Source organism: Chenopodium album, chromosome 21, assembly GCF_948465745.1.
Source record: "Chenopodium album chromosome 21, dcCheAlbu1.1, whole genome shotgun sequence".
Lineage (NCBI taxonomy): Eukaryota > Viridiplantae > Streptophyta > Magnoliopsida > Caryophyllales > Amaranthaceae > Chenopodium > Chenopodium album.
In genome coordinates this window covers 14,389,293-14,411,907 of record NC_137854.1, presented here as the reverse complement: position 1 = coordinate 14,411,907, position 22,615 = coordinate 14,389,293, and the positions used below count along the sequence as shown (strand labels likewise).

At 37.0% G+C, this 22,615-nt stretch overlaps 3 protein-coding genes across 3 annotated transcripts; 1 reads left to right on the top strand and 2 right to left on the bottom strand.

Annotated features, from left to right (window-relative positions):
* Positions 1-2,592: 2,592 nt before the first annotated feature.
* LOC145600478 (F-box protein At2g26160-like) lies at positions 2,593-3,828 on the bottom strand. Its single transcript, XM_081656370.1, has one exon. The coding sequence runs from the start codon at positions 3,826-3,828 to the stop codon at positions 2,593-2,595; it is 1,236 nt and encodes a 411-aa protein (XP_081512496.1).
* Positions 3,829-5,929: 2,101 nt separating this feature from the next.
* LOC145600477 (putative F-box protein At1g65770) lies at positions 5,930-7,069 on the bottom strand. The gene has a single exon (XM_081656369.1). The coding sequence runs from the start codon at positions 7,067-7,069 to the stop codon at positions 5,930-5,932; it is 1,140 nt and encodes a 379-aa protein (XP_081512495.1).
* Positions 7,070-8,515: 1,446 nt separating this feature from the next.
* On the top strand, positions 8,516-9,977 carry LOC145601928 (F-box protein SKIP23-like). Its single transcript, XM_081658019.1, has one exon. It carries the CDS (start codon positions 8,575-8,577, stop codon positions 9,721-9,723), a length of 1,149 nt encoding a protein of 382 aa, XP_081514145.1. The 5' UTR covers positions 8,516-8,574; the 3' UTR covers positions 9,724-9,977.
* The last annotated feature ends 12,638 nt before the right edge of the window (positions 9,978-22,615 follow it).

Here is a 22,615-nt window from a genome sequence, read left to right as displayed (position 1 = left end):
CACTTCAGTTCAGTTTCAGTAAGTTTAGTTCAGTTCAATCCAGCTTAGTTCAGTCAATCAGAACAGACTCTTAGATCTTGTTGGATTCACCTTAATTTATTCTTTCATATTTACAATTTTTTACTTATTGGTAATATTTGCGAGTATAATAGTGCAAAGGTGCCATGGCAAACATGTAAGGAAATATTGTAGTAAAAAGAAACAAGAAACATAAGAAGTAGATGGTAACTAATTAAATACTACCTCTGTTTCATATTATTTGGAACGATGTGACATAAAATATGAGTAAAAATTGTCTAATCGTTGCAAATAATCTGAAACGGAACTAATATTATAATTTACGCTCAGAGATAAATAGGCATTACCATTAGGGGTATTAATGTAACTTGAGGTCGTTGTAGATTATTTTCAAGTCCTCTCAAATAAACAAGTATGAGTAGTTGCTAAGCTTGCTGCGAGACATGACTTATAGATCGAAAAAGTACAATGATTGAGCGTGCATAAACTTTTTAGTTTCTTTTTAAGAATGAGATAAACTTTGGTACTTGAAATTGAGACATTAATCCCAAGACACAATCACCATCTTCTCCTCACTCCCATAAATCATCATGAATTTTTACAATCATAGTTTATAAATTCAAATTTGAATTACCTTAGAAAACGTTATTCACCCAGGACTACATTTATATAAGTATAACCACTCTCAATACCACAATAAACAAACCAAAACACAAGATAGATACAAGACAGTAGAAGGGAGGGAGAGAGAGAGAGAGAGATAGAGAGCAAAGAAATGGCGATGATCAGAAAATGTGGAATCAGCAATAGCCCAACTCGAACCCCATTGACGCACCATCATGGGCGCCATCGGATGACTCTAGGGATGCTTCTTCTCAGTCCCATCGAAAGCGACAAGAAGCCACATCCCCGGCAAACCCTGTTAAGGCAAGGGATCACTAGTAACAAGGCAGTAATTGGCAGAAACACATTAAAGAATTTAATGTCATCTACAACAAACCTATTTGAAAATACGAGTCCAAAGACAGATGACCACCATCAACCAGTTTTTGTATTCCAAGAGCAGAAAACAATTGGAGGTGATACTTTGCCTCCACTGAAGAGTGGTGGTAGTACTAATCATGGCAGCCGAAGAGTTAGACAGGGGACAAATAGACCGGCCATTGCCTCGACAGGTCTCCGCATTCGATTTTTCAAGCGAACTTGGCGTCCTGTGCTGGGTGCAATTCCAGAAGAAAATTCATTTTATGCACTACCTCATCTGTCTCTGCAGTGAATCTTGATCAAATCATACTTTTTACACGATTTATCATACATACTTATGTAATGGGGCAACGGCAACTAGCTGGTTGCCCAATCCATGCTACTTATTCTTTATTTCTTCTTCTCCCTACTCTTTTCATACCTGTAGCCTTATATTAATGATATGAATTGAACATTCATATTTAATGATATATGAAAAGAGGCTAAGTCACTATGATACATTATAAGGGGCAAAATATAACCATCCATGATCATTTCCAGATCAAAGAAGAAAAAAAAAAAATCGGTATAAAAGCTTCATGGTTGAAAATCAATTAATAGACTTTCTTACTCTCTCCCAGTACAAGTGAATAGTCCAAATATGTGAACTTTGACCATAAGAATCTAAAAGATGTCATAAGAATCTGAAAGTTGTGTTAATGTGCAATTGTATTTATTGATTTAGTTTCAAAAGCAACTAATTTTAAATATTTGCAATACACAAATTATTAATTGCGTGAAATCTGTCTATTAGTACTAACTAATGTGGTTGAATAACATTACAAATTCAATATCATACAATCTAGGAGTTGCATATAAGATATATAGGTAGAAATAACAATCATAGGGAATGAGGGAAAAACTAGCAATGAGATGTAGAGCAGTTGAAATGGATGCTTTCCTCAGAATTCTCTTTTATAAGTCTTCTAAGATCCGCAAGAATCACACCATCAATTTCGACTGGCTAGTTAAACAGAGAAGATTAATATGTTGTTAACAATTTAAATCTTTTCTGCAACTCACAATTGCACCAGATTCAGAAAAGAAACTTAATCATTTACCATAAGCATCATATATTACATTAAATACATCTCAATTTTCTTGCAACAAGGATCACTTCTTTAAGCAACTCAGCAGTCAGCACAATCAGCTCTAAAGTGTCACTAAAGTGCTGAGTTTTAACAAGTTTGAGCTTTTCTCCTTTTTCAGTCTATACTGAATACATTAGACTGTAACTAATAATCTTTCAAAAAGAAAAAAAAAAAGACCGTAACTAATAATGACTACTTTCCTACACCGCTACACGACTAAACCCCGATTGTCAAAGGACTTCACGTCACCAAGATCACTACAGCCAGAGTTACAAGTTCTTCTAGGGAGCACACACAAATAACCAGCAATACTATTATGCCAAAAGCTTTAGATTCTCCCTAGATGCATACAGATGTACTGATATACTCGTATCATATTAGTTCAACAAAGCATGAAAACAACAAAACAAAAGGAGCATATAATACATACAGTGCAATGTTTCCACATGGTATCAGCCTATCAGGGGAAAGATAAGGTTGAGTAGAAACACTCCTTGGGTGGAGAGAACAATTGCTTGAAGCTAAGTGACCCTTCAACATCTCTCATACTGTGATCTTCCAATTTAAAGACACGAGGGACATAGTATCCGATTTCAGCATCATAATATCGCAGATAACTAGGTGATCGTGCATCACGCCTTCTAAATGAACGATTGGGTCTACAGATATCAGTAATGATTTCCCTTCCTACATTATTAGATTGGTGTGAACGATGTCGATGTCGAAGGAAATCCTTGAAAGGCACAGAGTCAATAAAATATATGCAATTCCCCTCACAACCAGGGAAATCATTAACCGAAACAGAGAAACAAACATCTTTTCCTAGAACAAAAACTCGATCATTCAACGAAGTAACCTGAACCCACATTGCCAAGCTTTCATCAAACTTGTACACTTTCATATCCACCTTGTCAAAACCAGTATCAATCAGCCCCGACTCCTCGAAATCAATCGATCTACGACTGTAAGTATCAACCACATACAACTGCCCTTCTGATTCTACTAAGTTCTGCACCTGCCCCAAAGATTTCAATCCGGGCAAATGCTTGACAACATTCAAAAACTTATCAATCCAATGCACATTCCCACAAGTGTCCAACACATAATATTCACCCTGACATACTGATATATCCATTAACATAAACCAAGGACTACGACACAAATCGGTCCAATATTCATCCCCAAAACCCCTAAACCCTAATTTCACATTATTATATATAGCAAGAATCCCACAATCATGAAACAAAACAGCTTTCTGCACATTCAATTCACCATATTCAATACTCGAATCAAAATGCAACACTTTCCCCAATTCAATTAACCTACAATCCAACAAATTCAGACTCTTACCCAACATCAAATCTTTTTTAGGAATAGTTAAAGGGTTCAAACCCTCGAACTTACCCTCAGATGTTTCGACGAGCTTAATCAAACAACTATGGTGATTGTGCTCAAGACGGAAGATTGTAACAGTAGAGATGAATGCACGAATACCAGTAGATAAAGGAGGAGAGAGAAAAATGGCGGACCTCCATGAAGAACAAACAGCTCTGTAACGTAAAACATCGATTCGAAAATTAAGATAATTTCCGATTTTTTCGAGCAATTCTTTGGGAAGATCTGCCCAGTTTCTAGAGTTGATGATACTGCAATGATTGATTTTATTAAGGTGGTTGTTCATGGTGTTTTCTGGCATTGATGGTTTCTGCAGTTTTGCATGTGTTTTGCTTTGGTGGCATTGCTTTCTACGGTTACTTTTTTAAATGGAACAAAATATTTCCCAAAATATTTACTCCCTTCATCCCTTATTTACATTCCTCTTTGTAAAATTACACGGGAATTAAATTTCCAAGAATAAAACAAATACGGGGTAACAATAAAACAGAACACAATGGGAAGGACAAAACATTAAATGATGTCTTTGAATAAAACAAAGATAGATTAATATTTAAGAATTAAGTCTAAAATAGGTAACTCAATTCTTGCAAAATATGGGAAAAAAGGACTCAATTTATTTTATAGAGGAAAAGGGAACTGGGCTAGAACGGGCTTGGATTGTCGATGAGTTTTAATTAACTAAGGAAAAGAATTGAGTCCCCTTGGTTAAACAATTGAGTCCCCTTGGTTAACCAATTTTTTTTAAAAAATAAAAATAAAAAAAAAAACTTTTTATTTCTATTGATATTTTACTTTGTAAAAAATTGAGTCCTTGCTTCTTTTTGGGAACAAAACAGAGCATCGTCACTTTCATTGCTCTCCTTTCGTCCTTAAATTTTTTAAAAAAAACAAAGCTTTTGTTGTTGCACTCTCTTAATTTCAAACTGATAGAGTATAAAAATATATTCCTGGGCCTCAACCATCAGCTTAAGCTTTTGGTTGAGTTGGTCCTCTAACATGGTATCGGAGCCATCGTGACACAAAGGTCACGGGTTCGAATCTCATCCACCCCACACTTTCAAGTGGAATATTAAGCGCAGGGTATGAGGACTTGAGGAGGGCCCATGCTGCATCCACACTTCTAGCCCAACGGGCTCTTGTGTGAGGGGGCGTGATAGAGTATAAAAATATATTCCTGGGCCTCAACCATCAGCTTAAGCTTTTGGTTGAGTTGGTCCTCTAACACAAACGATTTTATTTATGAGACAATAGCAAGAATGATTAATGTTTTGCTACTATGCCATGGGCAACATGGTCGTTGCATAATGCGATAGTACATGAGACACCTTGGCAGAACACAGTGATTGGTGTCCTGGGCTTCTTGAAACTGGTTGATGACTTCAAAACATATAATGCTGCTGTCTCAGGTGGACATGGAGGTGTAAGAGCTTAGTGTGCAGCGAGGGGAGTGCTATCTCCTAATGCGCACCGGCTCGGTTTTGGGAAAGTGGAGCTTGAGTGTGATGTACTTGAAGTGGTGAAGGCCATTTGCAGAAAGAAGAATGGAAGAACTCCTATTGATCTTGTTCTTGAAGATATTGATGTTTTGAGTGGTGGCTTTAATGCCTTTTCTTGTAGCCACGTGAAGAGAGGGGGGAATGTTGTTGCACACTAAGTTGCTAGGCTTGTTCCTATGGGTGGGTTGAACAATTGTTTGAGTTCTTTTCCGCATAGTGTATCAACTATTGTGAACCTGGATGTAATTTAACTCCTTGATTAATATTAAGCCCCACGTTTCTTTTTTTTTAAAAAAAAAAGAATGATTAATGATTAAGCCCTTTAGGATCCAAATTGATCTCAAACGGGAACGTAACATAATTTAAGTACTACGTATTCCGTGTTAAGTATTAAAAATTGTACCAAAGTTAGAAAAGAAACTGAATCATTTACCAGCATAAGCATCTTACTATTACATTATATACAATCTCACATTTCTTGCAACAACCATCTAGGAACCCAGCACTACAAAGCTCAAAGTGTCACTAATGTGCTGATTTCGGGTTCTTTCAAAAGCTTTAGCATACATATATACAAGATCAAGCTTTTCTCCCTTTTTATCATCAAGTATTCCTTCCTTTAATCAACCTATTCTCACTACATTAGACTGTAAAAATAACAACCTAATTTCCTGCATGACCAAACCCCGATTGTTGAAGGACTTCATTTCACCAAGATCACTACGACCGGATCGAGTTACAATTATCACTAGAGAGCTTAAATATCCCGCAGCAATACTCTTATGCCAAAAAGCAGCAGATTCTCCCTAAATGGATACAGAAGCACCGATATATCACATCAGTTTAACGAAACAAAAGGAAAATATAATACTCGTACATACAATGCAATGTTACCACATGGTATCAGGGGCAGGATAGGGTTGAGCAAAAACAATCCTTGGGTGGAGAGAACAATCGCTTGAGGCTAGGTGATGACACTTGAACATCTCTCATGACGCGATCATCCAATTTAAATACACGAGGTACATAGTATCCGATTTTAGCATCATGATATCTTACAAGCCTATGTGAAAACGCAGCATCCCTAGCAGATAGACGATCAATGAAATATATGCAATTTCCCTCACAACCAGGGAAATCAGTAACCGAAACAGAGAAACAAACATCTTCTCCTAGAACAAAAACTCGATCATTCAACGAAGTAACCTGAACCCAAATCCCCCATTTATCATCCAACTTATATACCTTCATATCTACCTTCTCAGTTCCACTATCAACAAGCTCTCCAAATTCATCAAACTCCGTCCACAGACGACTATATGTGTCAACAACGTACAATTGCCCTTCAGATTCAACTAAGTTCTTCTGCTGCCCCGACGAATTAAGCCGGGGCAGATACTTAACAACATTCATACACTTATCAATCCAATACACATTCCCATTTTTATCCATCACATAAACTTCACCCTGACATAATACTATATCCGTAAACAGAATATTTGAATTATTACTTAAATTGGTCCAATTATCATCCCCGAAAACCCTAAACCCCAATTTCACAAAATCATAAATAGCAACAATCCCAACCCCACGAAACAAAACAGCTTTCTTCACATTGAATTCACCATAATCAATACTCGAATCAAAATGCAAACCTTCCCCCAATTCAATCAACCGACAATCCAACAAATTCAGACTCTTCCCACAAATGAACTCCGGTTTAGGAATAGTTAAAGGGTTCAACACCTTGAACCCACCTTGGGTCATTTCAATAAGCTTAACCAAACAACTACGATGATTGTGTTCAAGACGACAAATGGTAAAAGAAAACATGAAATCATTGGTATACGAAGAAGGAGAGAGAGAAATGGCGGACCTCCATGAAGAACAAACAGCTCTGAAACGGAAAACGTCGATTCGAGAACTGAGATGTTCTCCGATTTTCTCGAGCAATTCTGTAGGAAGATCTGCCCAGTTTCTTGTGTTTTTTCTGGAATTACAGCGGTTGATTTTGCGGTGGTTGTTAATGGTGGTTTTCGGCATTGAGTGTTTGTTGTATTTAGCATGTATTTTGGTTTTGGTAATGGTGGCAACTGTTTGAGGTGTCAGGACTCTCTTACATACGGTTGGTTTTTTTGAATTGGAGATGAGAAAATTGAGAGGGGGGACTTGTATTTATAGAGCTAAATGATCTTTTATGGGCTTTAACTTGTTTGGGCTTAGGAATAATAGAGCTTATTGGGCTTGGTATTAATTAAGTTATTGTTTTCCATCTTTTCCATTTTGAAAATAAATACTTCCTTCGTTTTTTTTCATAATTGCAGCTTATCATGGGATTTAACTGTTTAAGAAAAGTGGGTCTCGCATGATATAATACAATTAAAATAAGTTTAAGAGGTTATTAGGTGTATAATCAAATAGATCATGTGCTTTAATAAAGGTAATAGTACAATTTTCACCATTCATACCTTCCTTTTTTAGTGTGTTGCAACTATTGTAACATTTCCATTTTAGGAAAGCGTTGTAATTATAAAGAAACGGAAGAAGTACTTGTACAAATTATAATAGATTAGTTCTTCCAAAAAAAAAAGGGAAGAAGAATGGATTAGTTTCTGATTTTTTATTAGTACATTCAATACATTACATAATGAATTGAATCAATAGTAATACAACACCTACAAAATTAATTAAATTTTTCAGAAACATAATTAATTAAAATAAAATAAAGTTTAATAAAAAGTGAAAAACTGATATATACAAGAACAATGTAAAAGTCTCAATAATTTAGTGAAATAAGATTCGAATATTTGATAATTGAGAAAATGCATTAATAGATAGATATATACATTCTTGTGATTAAGTCGAATTTACCTGTGCAGGGTCTAGATTTTAGTCTATGTTAAATCATTATTTTAATACAAGCTGAAATTTAAATCGGGTTGGGTGAATGAGTGACACTGCTACCATTGACAAACCTATCGAAAAATTTACCATTTATATCAACTAAAATAAAATTGCTATTTAAAAAAAATAATTGGAAATGTGTATTAATACAAAATACTCCCTTAGTCCCTGAATTTTTACCCCATTCCTAAAGTAATGGTCAAACTTGTATCATTATAATTGTCATTAATCTGTATTCTATAAGAAATAATATAATCATATGAGATCTTGTACCTTCGTCTCACTAGACATTTCAAGTTTTAATAATTTTTATACACATCTATATTCGTTTTAAGACGTATATCGAAGACTTGTTAAAAAAAAATACATAAATAAAAAAGTAGTACTCGTACATTGTAGTGATTGTACGTGATCAATTGCCAAAAAGTCAAAAACAAAACAAAAAATAAAAAAACTACGGAGCACTAATTTATGTGGTCATGTAGACATGTAGTATACACGATCATTGACTTGCTGACTTATCTAATCTATAATTATGCAATATGCCATATTGCCGTGGATAATTAGTACTCGATCTATGGTTAACCATTATCCAAATTAATCTCTCTCCAAAAACAAACCAAGAATTAAAACTAAACATAGAAATGAGCAACTCCTCCAACACAATCAGTACCAAATGGGAAGATCTCCCAAACGAAATCCTCGAAATCATAGCAAAACACCTTCAATCTCGCATCGATGTCTTCCGATTTCGCGCCATCTCCACCTCATGGCGATCCATCGTTCCACTCTCATACCGTCAAACTCAATCATCCCTCACTCTTCCGCCGCCGTTCACGGCCGCCGCCGTCTTATCTCCGGTCACAATCTGCCGCCTCGAACACCACTCCGGCGGCACCGCCGTCTTGATGAAGGTGGTTGAATCAATGTCCGGCGAATTACAGCTTCTCAACCCGCTCTCGACCAAAACATTTAAGGGTAATAGGTTTTTTCGCAGGACGATTAATTTGGTAGATTTTCGGTTGATTGAGTTACATAGAGGTTATCGTTTGATGTTTGATTCAATTCCCACGAATTTTTATGTGAAGAAAGTGGTTTTGTTTTATGATTTTGGAATTTTGGCATTGTTTGATTTGGGGGAATTAAGCCTATTAAGATTTTGGGGATTTGGGGATGAAGAATGGACGAATTTGGGTAATGAAGGGGAGTATTATGATGATGTTATGAGTTATAATAATCAATTTTATGTGATTAATAATTTGGGGATTGTGTATTGGATTGATAAATGTAGGAATCTTGTTCAATATTCACCTCCACTTTGTGGATTCGGACACTTGAAAAATCTAATTGTATCCGACGGGCAGTTTTATGTTGTTGATTCTTATATGGAGGAAGACGTAGCAGCGGCTGTGTTCGAGGAGCCGGGTGTTCGAGGCCGTCGTCGGACAGTGGATATGAAGGTGTATAAGCTGGATGAAGATTGGGGTACTTGGGTTGATGTGAAATCGTTAGAAGATCGAGTATTTGTGCTAGGAAAAGAGGTTTGTGTTGCGATTAGTGTTAAGGATTTCCCGGGTTGTCAAGGGAATTGCATATACTTTATTGATGCTTCGGATCCCAAGTTGGAATTTCAAACTTTAGGAAAGACGGTCAAACGATTTGTTGGTCGTGTATTTCGGTTTGATAATGGTATAAGGGTGGTTGAGTGTTTGCCTGCCTTTAAGAAGTTGTTTTCTCTGCATATGAATTGGCCCTTGGCTATTTCATCTTCCCGAGATAATATTGCTGTGTAATTGTTGTTAATTGTTGTTTCACAGCATGACACGGGCAGTTTAGCTAGTTTAAGTTACAAGTTCTGAATTTACCAAAAAAAAAAAAAAAAAAAAAAAAAAAAGAGTTATAAGTTATGAGATTCCTACCACTCTAGTATCGTTATTCAAGATTGCATTTTGTACTCATTTTTAAACTTGTCTATTGTATTTTGATGTTATGTATCTTGTAAAGTTTGCATAATTTGAAATGTAATTTAGTTATTGAGTTTTTTTTTTTTTTTTTTGAGAGCATTTAGTTATTGAGTTTTTGAACTACAAAAAGTGAGTAAAAATCTTAAAATTTACTAATTTGATTTTAAAATCTTAAAAAGAGTATAAAAATAAAAACAAAAATTATAAAAATTATAAAAAAAAAAAAAAAAAAAAAAGTAAAAACCACCCTTAGATATATGTAATTAAATGTACATTTTTTTTACACAAATTATATGTAAGGTGTTGATAAAAAGAGTGATGTTTTATCGTTATTTTTAGGGTTTTTCGGGATTGCCAAAGGTTTTAGGGTTTGAGGGGAAAATAGTAGTAAGGCCCAATCTTTGGATTTTGTAGCTAAGAAACTCAAAAGAGTAGCGTCATTCAAACCTTTTATATTTATAAGGAATAAGTTTGATAAAAAGTTTAAGGGGTAGTGTAGACACCCATTTGTGTCTCCCCAAAACCAAACCCAGTGATGAATGCCTTGTGCGTCGAAACATAATCGAATGAGGTGAAAGTGATTCGAAAGTCAAATGTCGCGATTTAGTTTTAATTAATTTCTTTTCTCTCTATTTTTGAAAATGGCTTTATTTATTTGAAAACGTCCATTTCAGTTTATTTTGGTCCATGATTAAGGTCCAATAATAGTGTAGTTGGATGGGGCTTAAAAAGACCTTTCCAACGATATATTATAAGCCCAATTCCGATGAATATTGAGGAAGTTATGGCCAAAATACTAAATTGGGCCCGGAGTTTTATTTTAATGCGGCCCAATGATCTAGAGGAGGGCCCAATGTTAATTATTATTCCTAAAGCTATTAGGATTAATTATAGTTTTCTAGAAGTTTCTAGAAAGTTCTTCTTAGTTCTAATATTGATAGGATTAATAGTTAATTATCTTTAAAGGTTTTTTATTTGGAATAAAATATTATTTTGTTATCCTAAAAACGTATTTCATCTTTTGTACGGATTCCGTAGATGAAGTTGATTAAAGATCGGATTCTGTGTAAAGATAAAAACGCGCTTATACAGGCTGTCGCCAGACGACAAGTCTGTCGCCACGCGACAGACTCTGTCGCCAAGCGACAGACATTGTCGCGTCGCGACAGAGTCCAGTCTTGGCGACAGCGTGGAGTTTTATTCCTTATCAAATTCCGTGTTTTTCCGGATTATTTTCATTATAAATAGCGTTCGGATTCCCTGTTTTCAGGATCATCAACAACAATTAATTCTCATTCTCTCTTTTCTCTCTTGAGCACTTTATGCTTTCTTTCTCTCTTTTCTAGTTTTAACAATATTCCGCATTCACAAGATCTTGAATCTCTTAACCAAGTTCGAAGTTGCCTTCGCCCTAGACGTGCAAGGTTGATAATTTCTGAGGGTTTGGTCCAAATCTAGTCTAAACTTTATTTAATTTGATTTCAATTTAATTATTTAATTGTTCTTTATTGATTTTCATTGAAGTTTACTAACTTGTGTATTTTGTTATTAGAAAGAGGTACGAGGCTTCAAAGTAAGTAGATTAGCTTACTCTCTATTTCTCTTTCAATGTAGAAAGCATGCTTATTATTGTTTAATATTCCTAGTATCATGTTAGGATTATCTTATCTTTTCTAATATCATGTTAGTACCATGTTAGGTTTAAAGCTTTGATCTTTATTGTTTAGTGACATGCTAGGAGTTGCTATTAATCTTGTTAGTATCATGCCTAGGATCTTGCTATTATTATCAAGCTTTATTATGCCTTATCATGCTATTGTCATCGTTATTGTTATTTTGTTTATTATTATGTTGCTTGATTTATATTATTGTTATTGCTTGATCATGCCTTTTATGCAGGTTTAAAGGGAATTTGTACTTGAAATCACGCTTAATAAGATAATTATTAATTTGGTTTAGGCTAATGTGATTTTAATTCAAGTGATCACCAATAATAGTCTTATTTGTGCATTAATTTCAACCAACATAGATAAACAGGGTAGGATTAATATAATGTTTGTATGTTATTCGAAAAGCGCGCATGAATACGAGCAGAACAAAGTAGAGGCCTATTTTATAGGGCGGGTCCTTTCTTTTGTAGATTGGATTCGTACCCTCATCCCCGGACCCTGTTTGGTTCAAGACCTTATGGAGTATTTGACGGTCCTTTGGATTGTCTTTTGGGTACAAGTTCCTTAAAACTTGTTGGCGACTCGTTTTAGCTCTTTGTCTTTCCCTTTGGAACGCCACCGTACTTTAGTGTATGATCACAGTGGGGTTCAAGTTTGGGGTTATTATAATGCTTGAAATATTCCCTACAGTTTTTGGCGACTCCACTGGGGAGGATTTCTATTTATATTCCTGAAATTTATTAAATTTTGGCAATTATTTAGAATGAGCGGATGAGACTCGAAAAATTCTAAGTATTTCATGTGCGTGATTTGATTAACATTATTGTCATATGCATTAAAAGGTCCTCATGGGAGCACCTCGTGATTTGATTGACATGAGTCAATCCATAGGAATTTTACACGTAGGAAATTTGGGAAATATCTTTCACGACTAGAATCGAAAAGATAATACGAAAACTGGAAAATTCAAAGAACACAGAAACTTGCCAAGGCATGTAGGAACTAGCGTCTAGAAAGCAGGGCTTGTCGCCCGTAAAAAGTTTCTGTCGCCTGGCGACAGGGACTTTTTTGCGGCGACAGTCCCTGTTGTCTGGCGCCAAGTTCTTCCAATACCGAGCCAGGGTTCTGTCTTCTTGTTTTGACCTTTTCTAGTGTTGTTGGCTCGATTCTGCTTATTGATTGAGTCGTTTTCTCACTTTTCTGAAACCCATATGTGTTCTACATATGGATATAACCCTCTGGGGGTTCCTTGCTTCGCCTGCCCAATGGAGTATTCCACTATTTTGTGCAAAGCTCAGATTTGGGGACGTGTAAGTCTTGTGAATCTATCCAACCATGGCGTCGAGTCCGGTCTCATACCGCACTCGCGGAATCTTGTCCATTCGCTCCAACCCTCTTGGCAGGCTTGTGTGCAATGCATGTGGATTCTTAACCATGGACCTTCTTTTGACTAAACCCATATCCTCGAACTTTAGAGAACTAGAGCCATGGTTAGGTTGCAAACTCATCTTGTGACTATGTGAACTATGTGTACCTCTTGCTTGAATATATTATATGTGCGCTAACCGTTTGTTTGACTTGTGTTCAAGACTAATAAATTGACTAATGACTAAAAGGACTTTGTCTAACTAATTAATTAATTAATCTTGAATTAATTAAAGACTAATAACTTAATCAATTCGACTTAGTACGACTTTAGGCATGTCTACTTAGAGTAAAATTATTGGAAACAGTCCAGATTAATGTTCCAGCAATGGCGCAGAAGTTTGGACTGTGGCGCTGCAGTTTAGTGTCTGTCGCCTGGCGACAATTTTGTCGTCTGGCGACAGGCTCTAAACAGTGGCGACAGTTCTGTTGTTTTGGCGACAGTCCAGTTTTCTTACCCGAGTCATCACAATGAGTCTAATTAATGGATCTGCTAATCGAATTAATCAATTTGTTAGTTATTTAAACCATGTTCAAGTCTTTAATTGAATTTAGGCATTTAAAAGTCTCATGGTTACACACTAGTAGTCAATGCATGTCACTCACATTCACATAAAGCACACACATAACATGTTTGTCACGTTATAACCATGATTAGAGAGTCTTGAATGCGTGTTTTCCGTCATTTTTTTTGGGGGGGTAAGTCGGATATTAATCCTCCAATATAATTTCCCTTAACATATACATAATATATACCCCATCATTTTTTTTTATTATAAACATAAATTCAAGTCAATTAGAGTCAAATATTAAAACAAATATGGTTTAAATTACAGCGCGTGGTCAAGAAAGGAAGGGCGTTTAATCAAAGACAACACTTTCGTTCAAGTCTTACTTTTCGACAAACCAATCGGTAGGAAAAGAAAGGCTAAGAAGGCAATGGCTGGTCAAGAAGAACTTAATGAAGTTAGGGGACAAGTAGCCAACTTGGCTGAGATGTTGCAAAACCTATCACTGCAAATTAACAATCTTGAGAAACAGAAGCAAATGGACCTAATCCAGGAAAGTTTGGGCAAGCTATCCAATGATTTCAGATTTCAAGAGATTAGCTCTCAAGGGGTCTCGGTGGACAAGGATCTCCTTCCACAAAAATTCAATCCCAACGACATCCCTAAGTTTAAGGCTATGGATAATCCTTACTTTCATTTAAGGGCTTTTGAAACTGTAATGGGTGTTAAGGGAATAGATAGGAAAGCTTTCCATTATGTATTCTCGTTGTCCTTAGAAGCTGTATGTCAACAGTGGTACTTTTCACTGGATAAAGAAAAGACCTCTAGTTGGGAATCTATTGTGACCGCTTTCATTGAAAGATACAAATGCAATATATAAGTTGAAACCGATCACAGAGAATTAGAAATGCTGAAACAAAAAGAAAATGAGGGTTTTACCTCCTTTTTCAATAAATGGAGGGAAACCACTGCAAAAATGGTTGAAGTGCCTAGTGAAAAGGAATCCGTTAGGATGTTCATTAAGAACCTCCAAGAGAAATATTCCAAGCATCTAAAATACCAAAGCAACCTAAACACATTCAAAGCAGTATATGACATTGGAATTAACATTGAGGATGACCTCACTAAACAAAAACTTGCTAGTAATAGCTCAAGTAGTGGCTGGAAAAATAAGAAGAACGACAATCCTTCTTCATCTAAATCTTCCCACTCAAATAATGTTAGCACTTTTCCTCTTAATGAAGTACTAACAATGAACAATAATCAAGGACAAAAGAAGCCATTTAGGAAGAACTATACTCCTATTGGTATGAGTTATGACACCGCGTTTGATCGTCTACATGCAAAAGGTCTCATAACTCCCATTGGACCATTCGGAGATCCACCTGTCGAAAGGAGAACCGCTAACTGGAACCCAAATGCACATTGCAAATATCACCAGGGTAGAGGTCATCCTACAGAAAATTGTTGGAGGTTAAAGGAAGCCATTCAAGACTTGATTGATAGTAACAAGCTCCCATTACCCCCTGCAAGTAAGAAGCCAAGCATCAATACTGCACCACTATCAGATTCCTTGGCTATTTCCGACGAAGAAAACCAAGAGGATCCATCTAGTCTCATAGAGCCTATCGAGACTATTGAAGAAGAAATCTTCGAAGATGCTCTCGTATTCTCCGGTCAAGAATACGCGTCTAAACAAGAAGTAGTGGCATTAACATTAATACTTTCGGAATTGAAAAAGTTTATATCGCAAACCTTCGAAGCTATAAAAGAGCAAAACGAATTGCTTAAGAGAAAGAAACCCTTTTCTTTCCAAGTAATTGACACCCCTAAAAAGAACACTAGGAAATACATTCCAATTGGGATGTCATACACAAATATGTTTAAAATGCTCTTTGAGAGTGGAAAAGTCCAACCCCTCGAGCCGAGACCATTTGAATCATTAAAGAGGACAGACAAGTATTACTGCGCATATCATCAATCCGGGGGACATACAATCGAACAATGATTTAGATTTAAAGATTTGGTTCAACGCTTGATTGATGAGAAAAAGCTAGTTCAACTACCACAGGATGCCACAATAAATGGAGTATGGGACAGTGATGATGAGGATGTTTACCTTAAAGATATTGAAGAAACTCCTCTATCAACAATTTATCCGGTAAGTGACATTTGGGATGAGGAAGATTCACCTATAGATGTCCTCACTAGATCCGGGAGAGTACAACCTCCCATTTCAACACAACCCATACCTTCTATCCAACAAATCCCCATACCTATCATAGAAGACAACGATGTCGTCAAACAGTTGAAAAAGACTAAAGTAGAGATGAACGTATGGAAGCTCTTAGCCACATCTCGAGAACATAGAATAGCAGTCATGGATGCTCTGGCTAAAGTAGGCATTGATTCGGATACCACTCCTGAGGGACTCGCAAACTTTCTCACGAGTGATCTCCCAAGTCCAATTAATCTAGTCACCTTTTCAGATAAAGATCTACCCCCGGAAGGTGACAAACACAATAAGGCTCTAAATCTCACGGTCATATGCAAAAGAATGAATGTCCCTATGACCCTTGTTGATAACGGTTCGGCAATTAACGTATGCCCGCTTAGAACCGCCAGGATGCTGGGAATAAGAGACGAGGATTTATCCCCATCATCCCAAGGAATAAGAGCCTATGATAATTCACGACGACAGGCATTAGGCACAATCACTATGAATATAACAGCAGGCGCAATTGAACATGCGACTACGTTTCAAGTAGTAGATATCAAAGCTTCTTTCAACTTACTACTAGGACGCCCTTGGCTTCATGATCTAAAGGCCGTCCCTTCATCTCTTCATCAACAAGTAAAGGCTATAGTGGGAGGCATTCCAATCACCATCGATGCTTCACCTATGAGGATCAAAACAATAGAAAATCCACTAATTAATGTGGAACATGATGAAGATGACGAAGATTTGTGGGGCTTTAGCGAAGAGGTCTCCTTAATAGAGGAAGACGAAAGGACCCCTCTTCATTATGACCTCCACTCAAACATGGTGACGAATGCTATCCTAAGAAAACAAGGACACTTTCCCGGAATGACTCTAGGAAAGAAAAAGGGAATAGCTAAACACATGGTTTTTCCTAGCCTTCCTAAATTGGATACTTTCGGACTTGGTTTCGAACCAACTCGCGAAGACTTCAAATGGGCCCAGGAAAAATTAAAGGCACGAAGAGATGCCCGCATACAAAAAAGGGAAATACCCATGGACCAATATCCTCTCACTTTAAACGGACAATTTATAAGAGAAGGAGAGGATTACCCTTGTCATGAATTTCCCGAACCCTTTGTCGTGAATGGTATAAGGCAGCCTGGATTCGAAATCTTCCTGGATTGTTGTTTCCTAGACGAGATCCCAGCTCCAACATATAAGGAAAAAGCACCTTCTTGTTTTGACTTTAATGTCATGGGACTCCTCTTTGGAAGGGAAAAGAACGAACCAAAACAGGTGGAGGATAATTCATCGCTTATTCAAGCAGTGCTCCAAAGCGAAAATTTCGATCCTTCCAAACTTATCACTCCTGTAGAAGATCAAGAGCGTGGATGGCGCAAGACGGTGAGAATCATCACTACAAGTGGAAGGGAGATTTCAGTAACCACAGGACAAGGACCAATTTTCGAAGAGTCGTCTGAGTCAGAGTCTGAATTAGAGTCTCCCCCTATCGAGTCTTCTAAGTCCTTAGTTGTAGCATCTCCCTCTTCTTCTCCTACTCCTAGGATAGTTAGTAATCAAATCCCGACGGATATTTCTTTATTTGATGTAATGATTTCCGAGTTCAATAATATGTCTTCTTCCCCTTATCTCTCTTGTTTTTCTTTATCTAAAGATGACGAACATTGCTTGGCTAATGATGAAAATGACAAAGAAATTATTAAAGCAATGGAAACACTTGAAAATAAAACGCCAATAATTGAGGATATAGAAACGGTTGACATCTCAAAAGATCCAACCATTAAAAGAGAAGTTAAAATCGGATTGACATTAAACAAAGAAGAAAGAACCGATTTAATTAATCTAATAAAAGAATTTATCGATGTATTTGCTTGGTCATACGAAGATATGCCAGGCATTAATAGAGAAATAGCTCAACACACTATACCATTAATTCCAGGAATGAAACCTGTAAAACAAAAGTTACGTCGAATGAAACCCGACGTAGCCCTTAAAATAAAAGAAGAAGTACAAAAACAAATAACTGCAGGTTTTATCCGGGTATCCAAATACCCCGAATGGGTCGCTAATGTGGTCCCAGTTCCGAAAAAAGATGGTAGAGTTCGAATGTGTGTCGACTATCGAGATTTAAACAAGGCAAGTCCAAAGGACGACTTCCCTTTGCCACACATCGATATTTTGGTAGATAATACGGCAAACCATGCACTTCTCTCGTTTATGGATGGATACGCAGGGTACAATCAAATCCTCATGGCCGAAGAAGATATGGAGAAGACAACATTCATAACACCGTGGGGTACTTATTGCTATACGGTAATGTCGTTTGGACTAAAAAACGCAGGCGCCACTTACCAACGAGCAGCAACTGCCCTACTTCATGATATGATGCATAAAGAGGTGGAAGTCTATGTGGATGATATGATTGTAAAATCAAAAGATCGTCAAGGACATCCAATAGCCTTAAAGAAATTCTTCGAAAGACTAAGAAAATACAATATGAGGCTAAACCCTTCTAAATGTGCTTTTGGGGTTACTTCAGGGAAGCTTTTAGGCTATGTCATAAGTTCTCGAGGAATAGAAATAGATCCTACAAAGATAAAAGCAATCATGTCCATGCCACCGCCCAAAACCGAAAAACAAATTCGAGGATTTATTGGCCGGTTGCAATATATAAGTAGGTTCATATCTAAGTTGACCACAATATGCGAACCAATATTTAAGAAGCTTAAGAAGAATGTACCAATTATATGAGACGATGAGTGTCAAAAAGCCTTTGAAAAGATCAAAGCCTATCTTGCAAATCCTCCCGTATTAGCTCCAGCACTCCCCGGAATACCCTTAAGGCTATACTTAACTGTCACAAAGGAAACAATGGGGGCTATGCTCGCACAAGAGGTAGAAAGCAAGGAAAATGTCATTTATTATCTAAGTAAGAAAATGCTCGAGTACGAAACACGCTACACACCGCTGGAAAAGTTGTGCTTCGCATTGGTATGGGCCACAACTAAACTAAGACATTACATGCTCGTGCACACGGTCTATGTAGTCTCACGAATGGATCCCTTAAAATATCTATTCGAAAGATCTACACTTAATGGACGAATCTCAAGATGGATAGTAAATTTAGCCCAATTTGACATAAGATTTATGCCTCAAAAAGCAATCAAAAGATCAGTGGTTTCGGATTTTCTAGCAGATTTCCCGATAGAAGATTCAACACCCTTAGAAGACAACGAATTCCCGGACGAAGATTTGATGATGACAAAAGATGACACGTGGACCTTATACTTTGATGGAGCTTCGAACCAAAAAGGGTGCGGTGTAGGAGTCTTATTAGTATCACCTAAGGAAGAACATGTTCCTATCTCCATCAAATTAGATTTCGACGTCACTAACAACGCAGCTGAATATGAAGCATGCGTCGTAGGCCTCGAAACCGCTTTAGCCTTAGGCGTGAAAAAACTCCGGATATTTGGAGATTCATCCTTAATCATTAATCAAATTTCCAAAAGATGGAAAGTTAGGAGTGAGAGTTTAGCTCCTTACCAGACATATTTGGAAACTCTCACCGATCAACTGGAAAAGGTAGAATACACTTATCTACCTAGAGAAGAAAATCAATTCGCCGACGCTCTGGCAAGGTTAGCCTCAATGGTTAGAATACCTAAAGAAATTGAACAAATGCCTTTAACCATAGAGAAAAGGCATAAACCCGCATACATTCAAGCTATAGAGGATGATGAAGTAATTCAAGAAGAAGAACCAGAGGAGGAACCATGGTTCGTAGATATATTGAATTATGTCACTAAGGGAGAATACCCTCCTCATGCTGACAAAAGAGCAAAAAGAGCATTAAGGCTCTTAGCTTCCCAATTTGTACTCATAGGAAATGAACTACACAAAAGGGTACCTAATGGACGAGCTCTATTATGTGTAGGTAAAAAGGATGCTCAAAGGGCTATGAGAGTTATCCATGAGGGTATATGCGGAACACATATTAACGGTAAAATGCTAGTCCAAAAGATAATGCGAGAAGGATATTACTGGACTACCATGAACAAAGATTGTCATCAATATGTAAAAAGATGCCCTAAGTGTCAAATTTATGCAAATTTGCAACATATTCCGCCATCTCTTCTCTACACCTATACTTCACCATGGCCTTTTTCTACATGGGGAATAGACATAATCGGAAAAATTACACCCCCAGGAACAGGAGGTCATGAATACATCTTGGTTGCAATAGATTACTTCACAAAGTGGGTGGAAGCACAATCATATGCCAAACTCACCGCCAAACATGTAGCACTCTTTATCGAAAGAAACATAATTTGCCGATACGGAGTCCCACATGAGATGATAAGTGACAATGGAACTCACTTTCAAGCAGAATGTGAAGAATTGCTACAAAAATATGGCATTCAACATCACCATTCTTCCCCATATAGACCTCAAGCAAATGGGGCAGTTGAGGCTGCTAATAAGAATTTAAAAACAATCATCGAGAAAATGACTGAAAATTATAAAGATTGGCCTGACAAACTCCACTTTGCACTGTGGGGATATCGCACGTCAATCCGAACATCAACAGGAAATACACCATTCAATTTAGTATACGGGATGGATGCTGTACAACCTGTAGAATTAGAAATACCTTCTTTACGCATCGCGTTAGAAAGTAAGCTCGATGAGGTTGAGTGGACCAGAGCACGATACGAAGAGCTAATCCTACTCGATGAAAAACGACTAGAAGCTCTACACCATACCCAATGTTATCAAACCCGTATGGCTAGACATTTTAACAAAAAAGTCAAGACTAGAAATATCAAGGTTGGGGACTTGGTATTAAAAGCATTAAGGAAAAATGTATTAGACCCAAGGGGCAAATTCCGCCCTAATTGGTCCGGACCATACATTGTCAAAACAATCTTGTCAGGAGGCGCAGCTAAATTAACTGACATGGATGGCAATGAATTTTCAAATATGACAAATCTTGACCAACTTAAGAAATACTACCCATAAATATTTGAGTAAACACTCAAAAGAGCTACGTTCGGCCTGATTCCTTAAATAAAGGATACGTAGGCAACCCGAATTGGGTGCGGCCACTTTAATTTCTTCAAATCCTGTATCCCCGAAGCAAAAAAAACGACGTCTGCAAAGTTTCAAGACTGGCGCCAGAAAATAGATTCTGTCGCCAGACGACAATGTCTGTCGCCAGGCGACAGAGTCAAATTGCCGGCGACAGTACCTCAGACAACGGCGCCACTCTTCTGCAAATATCTGGACAAGTTTCATGTATTCTGGAAAATTTTTTCGACTCTCGTACTCGAATTAATTTTCCGAAAAATAAATGTTTAAATTATCTTCATTGCTTTAATTAAAAGTTAATTAAAATAAAAGCTGGAATTTTATTAATTAATAAAGAAAAGTACATTATTGATAAAATAAAAGCTGAAAATTAACTAAAACAAAATTTAAATTTGTCTAAATAAATCAAAAGACAAGCAGTGTTCTAATCTTTCTTCTCTTTCTTCATTCTTTTCCAGTTTGTGTCTTCTTTCTCTTCCTCTTGATCCATAACTTTCGCTATGAGACAACCGTTAGAGGATCTGCATTCTATTTTGGTATCAATAGTTTCTCCCTCCGCTAGGACTCCATGTTTCTTCTCTACCCAAACTTCCTTTTCGGTAGAATCCACCTTTCTTTTTCCTTTATTCTTTTTAGCACTCTTCTTCCTAGGCATAATAGGAGTTTTGAATTCAATTCTTGCCCCTAGACGCTCTTTGGCAGGAATCTTCTTGTCACCCAGTCGGTCCCTCACATTGGTTTCTTGAGGTCTTTGAAATCTTCCATCAAGCCACTGCTTCACTTTGTTCGACAGACAAGGCGGTTCCTTATAGGCAATCACCTCCCATAAAGGCCTACCACTCCAGTATCCATCAAAGCGCTCAATCTCTTGTGACACAGGAAATTCATAAGGGCGGCGAAGATCTCCTGTAGGGATAGTTTGTGCAAGACCATATTGTCTCAAGACTCTACAAGGGAAATAAAAAGTTAGTCTTGATAAGCTCGGGAGACAACAATATGCTTGGTTACTACAACCGATCATCGCGTCGATCCTCCACCAAGGAACAACCCACTTTATGGTAAAATCACCAGCGGCAAACACCTTGCTCCATTCACGGCGACCGATCTTCAAGAATCGCTTCTTTCGGCGGATGATGCAATTTGGAACATAAGTTTGAATGTCGTCAGGAGGATTAATAAGCTTCAATCTCTCCATGAGCCATATCTGCAAAATATTTGTTTACATTAATATTACAAATGTAAAAATAATATGCTTTAATGATTAAATAATAATAGTATTATTTTATACCTGTAATAAGATTGGAGAACCTCTAAAAGGTGCTTTTGGGTTCTTTCTCAATGCATCTAACCATAGCATAGTCTCTCCAACAATTAACGGCATTGGATTTCTCCCAGTTTCAACTTGTTCTATAACAGATATGATTATTGATGGCCCCTCGTTATCTTTACCACTAACTAAGAGCAATTGATTAAATAAACAATAAAGAAAGGCCCTTCTTTTATACGTGCAAAAATCGGGATTAGGATTATCATAATAATAATGCGCAAAATCTGTCATATTAACTACATTCCCGTGCACTATGTTTTTTAAAGCCGTTCCCCTTAAATCAAAGAAGTGCTCAAAATCTTTATAGTAATACTCATTAACTCTAGGCATTACCGCAAGATCAGTAGAATAATAACCTATAATGGCTCCAAATTCTTCCGGTAAAGGACATATTTCATCATGGAAAAATCTAAAACAATGAGTATCAATATTCCAATAATCTATAGCAGAATAAATAAAATCAGTATCAAGAATC

Coding starts and splice junctions, on each gene's coding strand:
- LOC145600477 (XM_081656369.1), bottom strand. CDS start 7,069: ATGCCGAAAACCACCATTAACAACCACCGCAAAATCAACCGCTGTAAT.
- LOC145601928 (XM_081658019.1), top strand. CDS start 8,575: ATGAGCAACTCCTCCAACACAATCAGTACCAAATGGGAAGATCTCCCA.
- LOC145600478 (XM_081656370.1), bottom strand. CDS start 3,828: ATGCCAGAAAACACCATGAACAACCACCTTAATAAAATCAATCATTGC.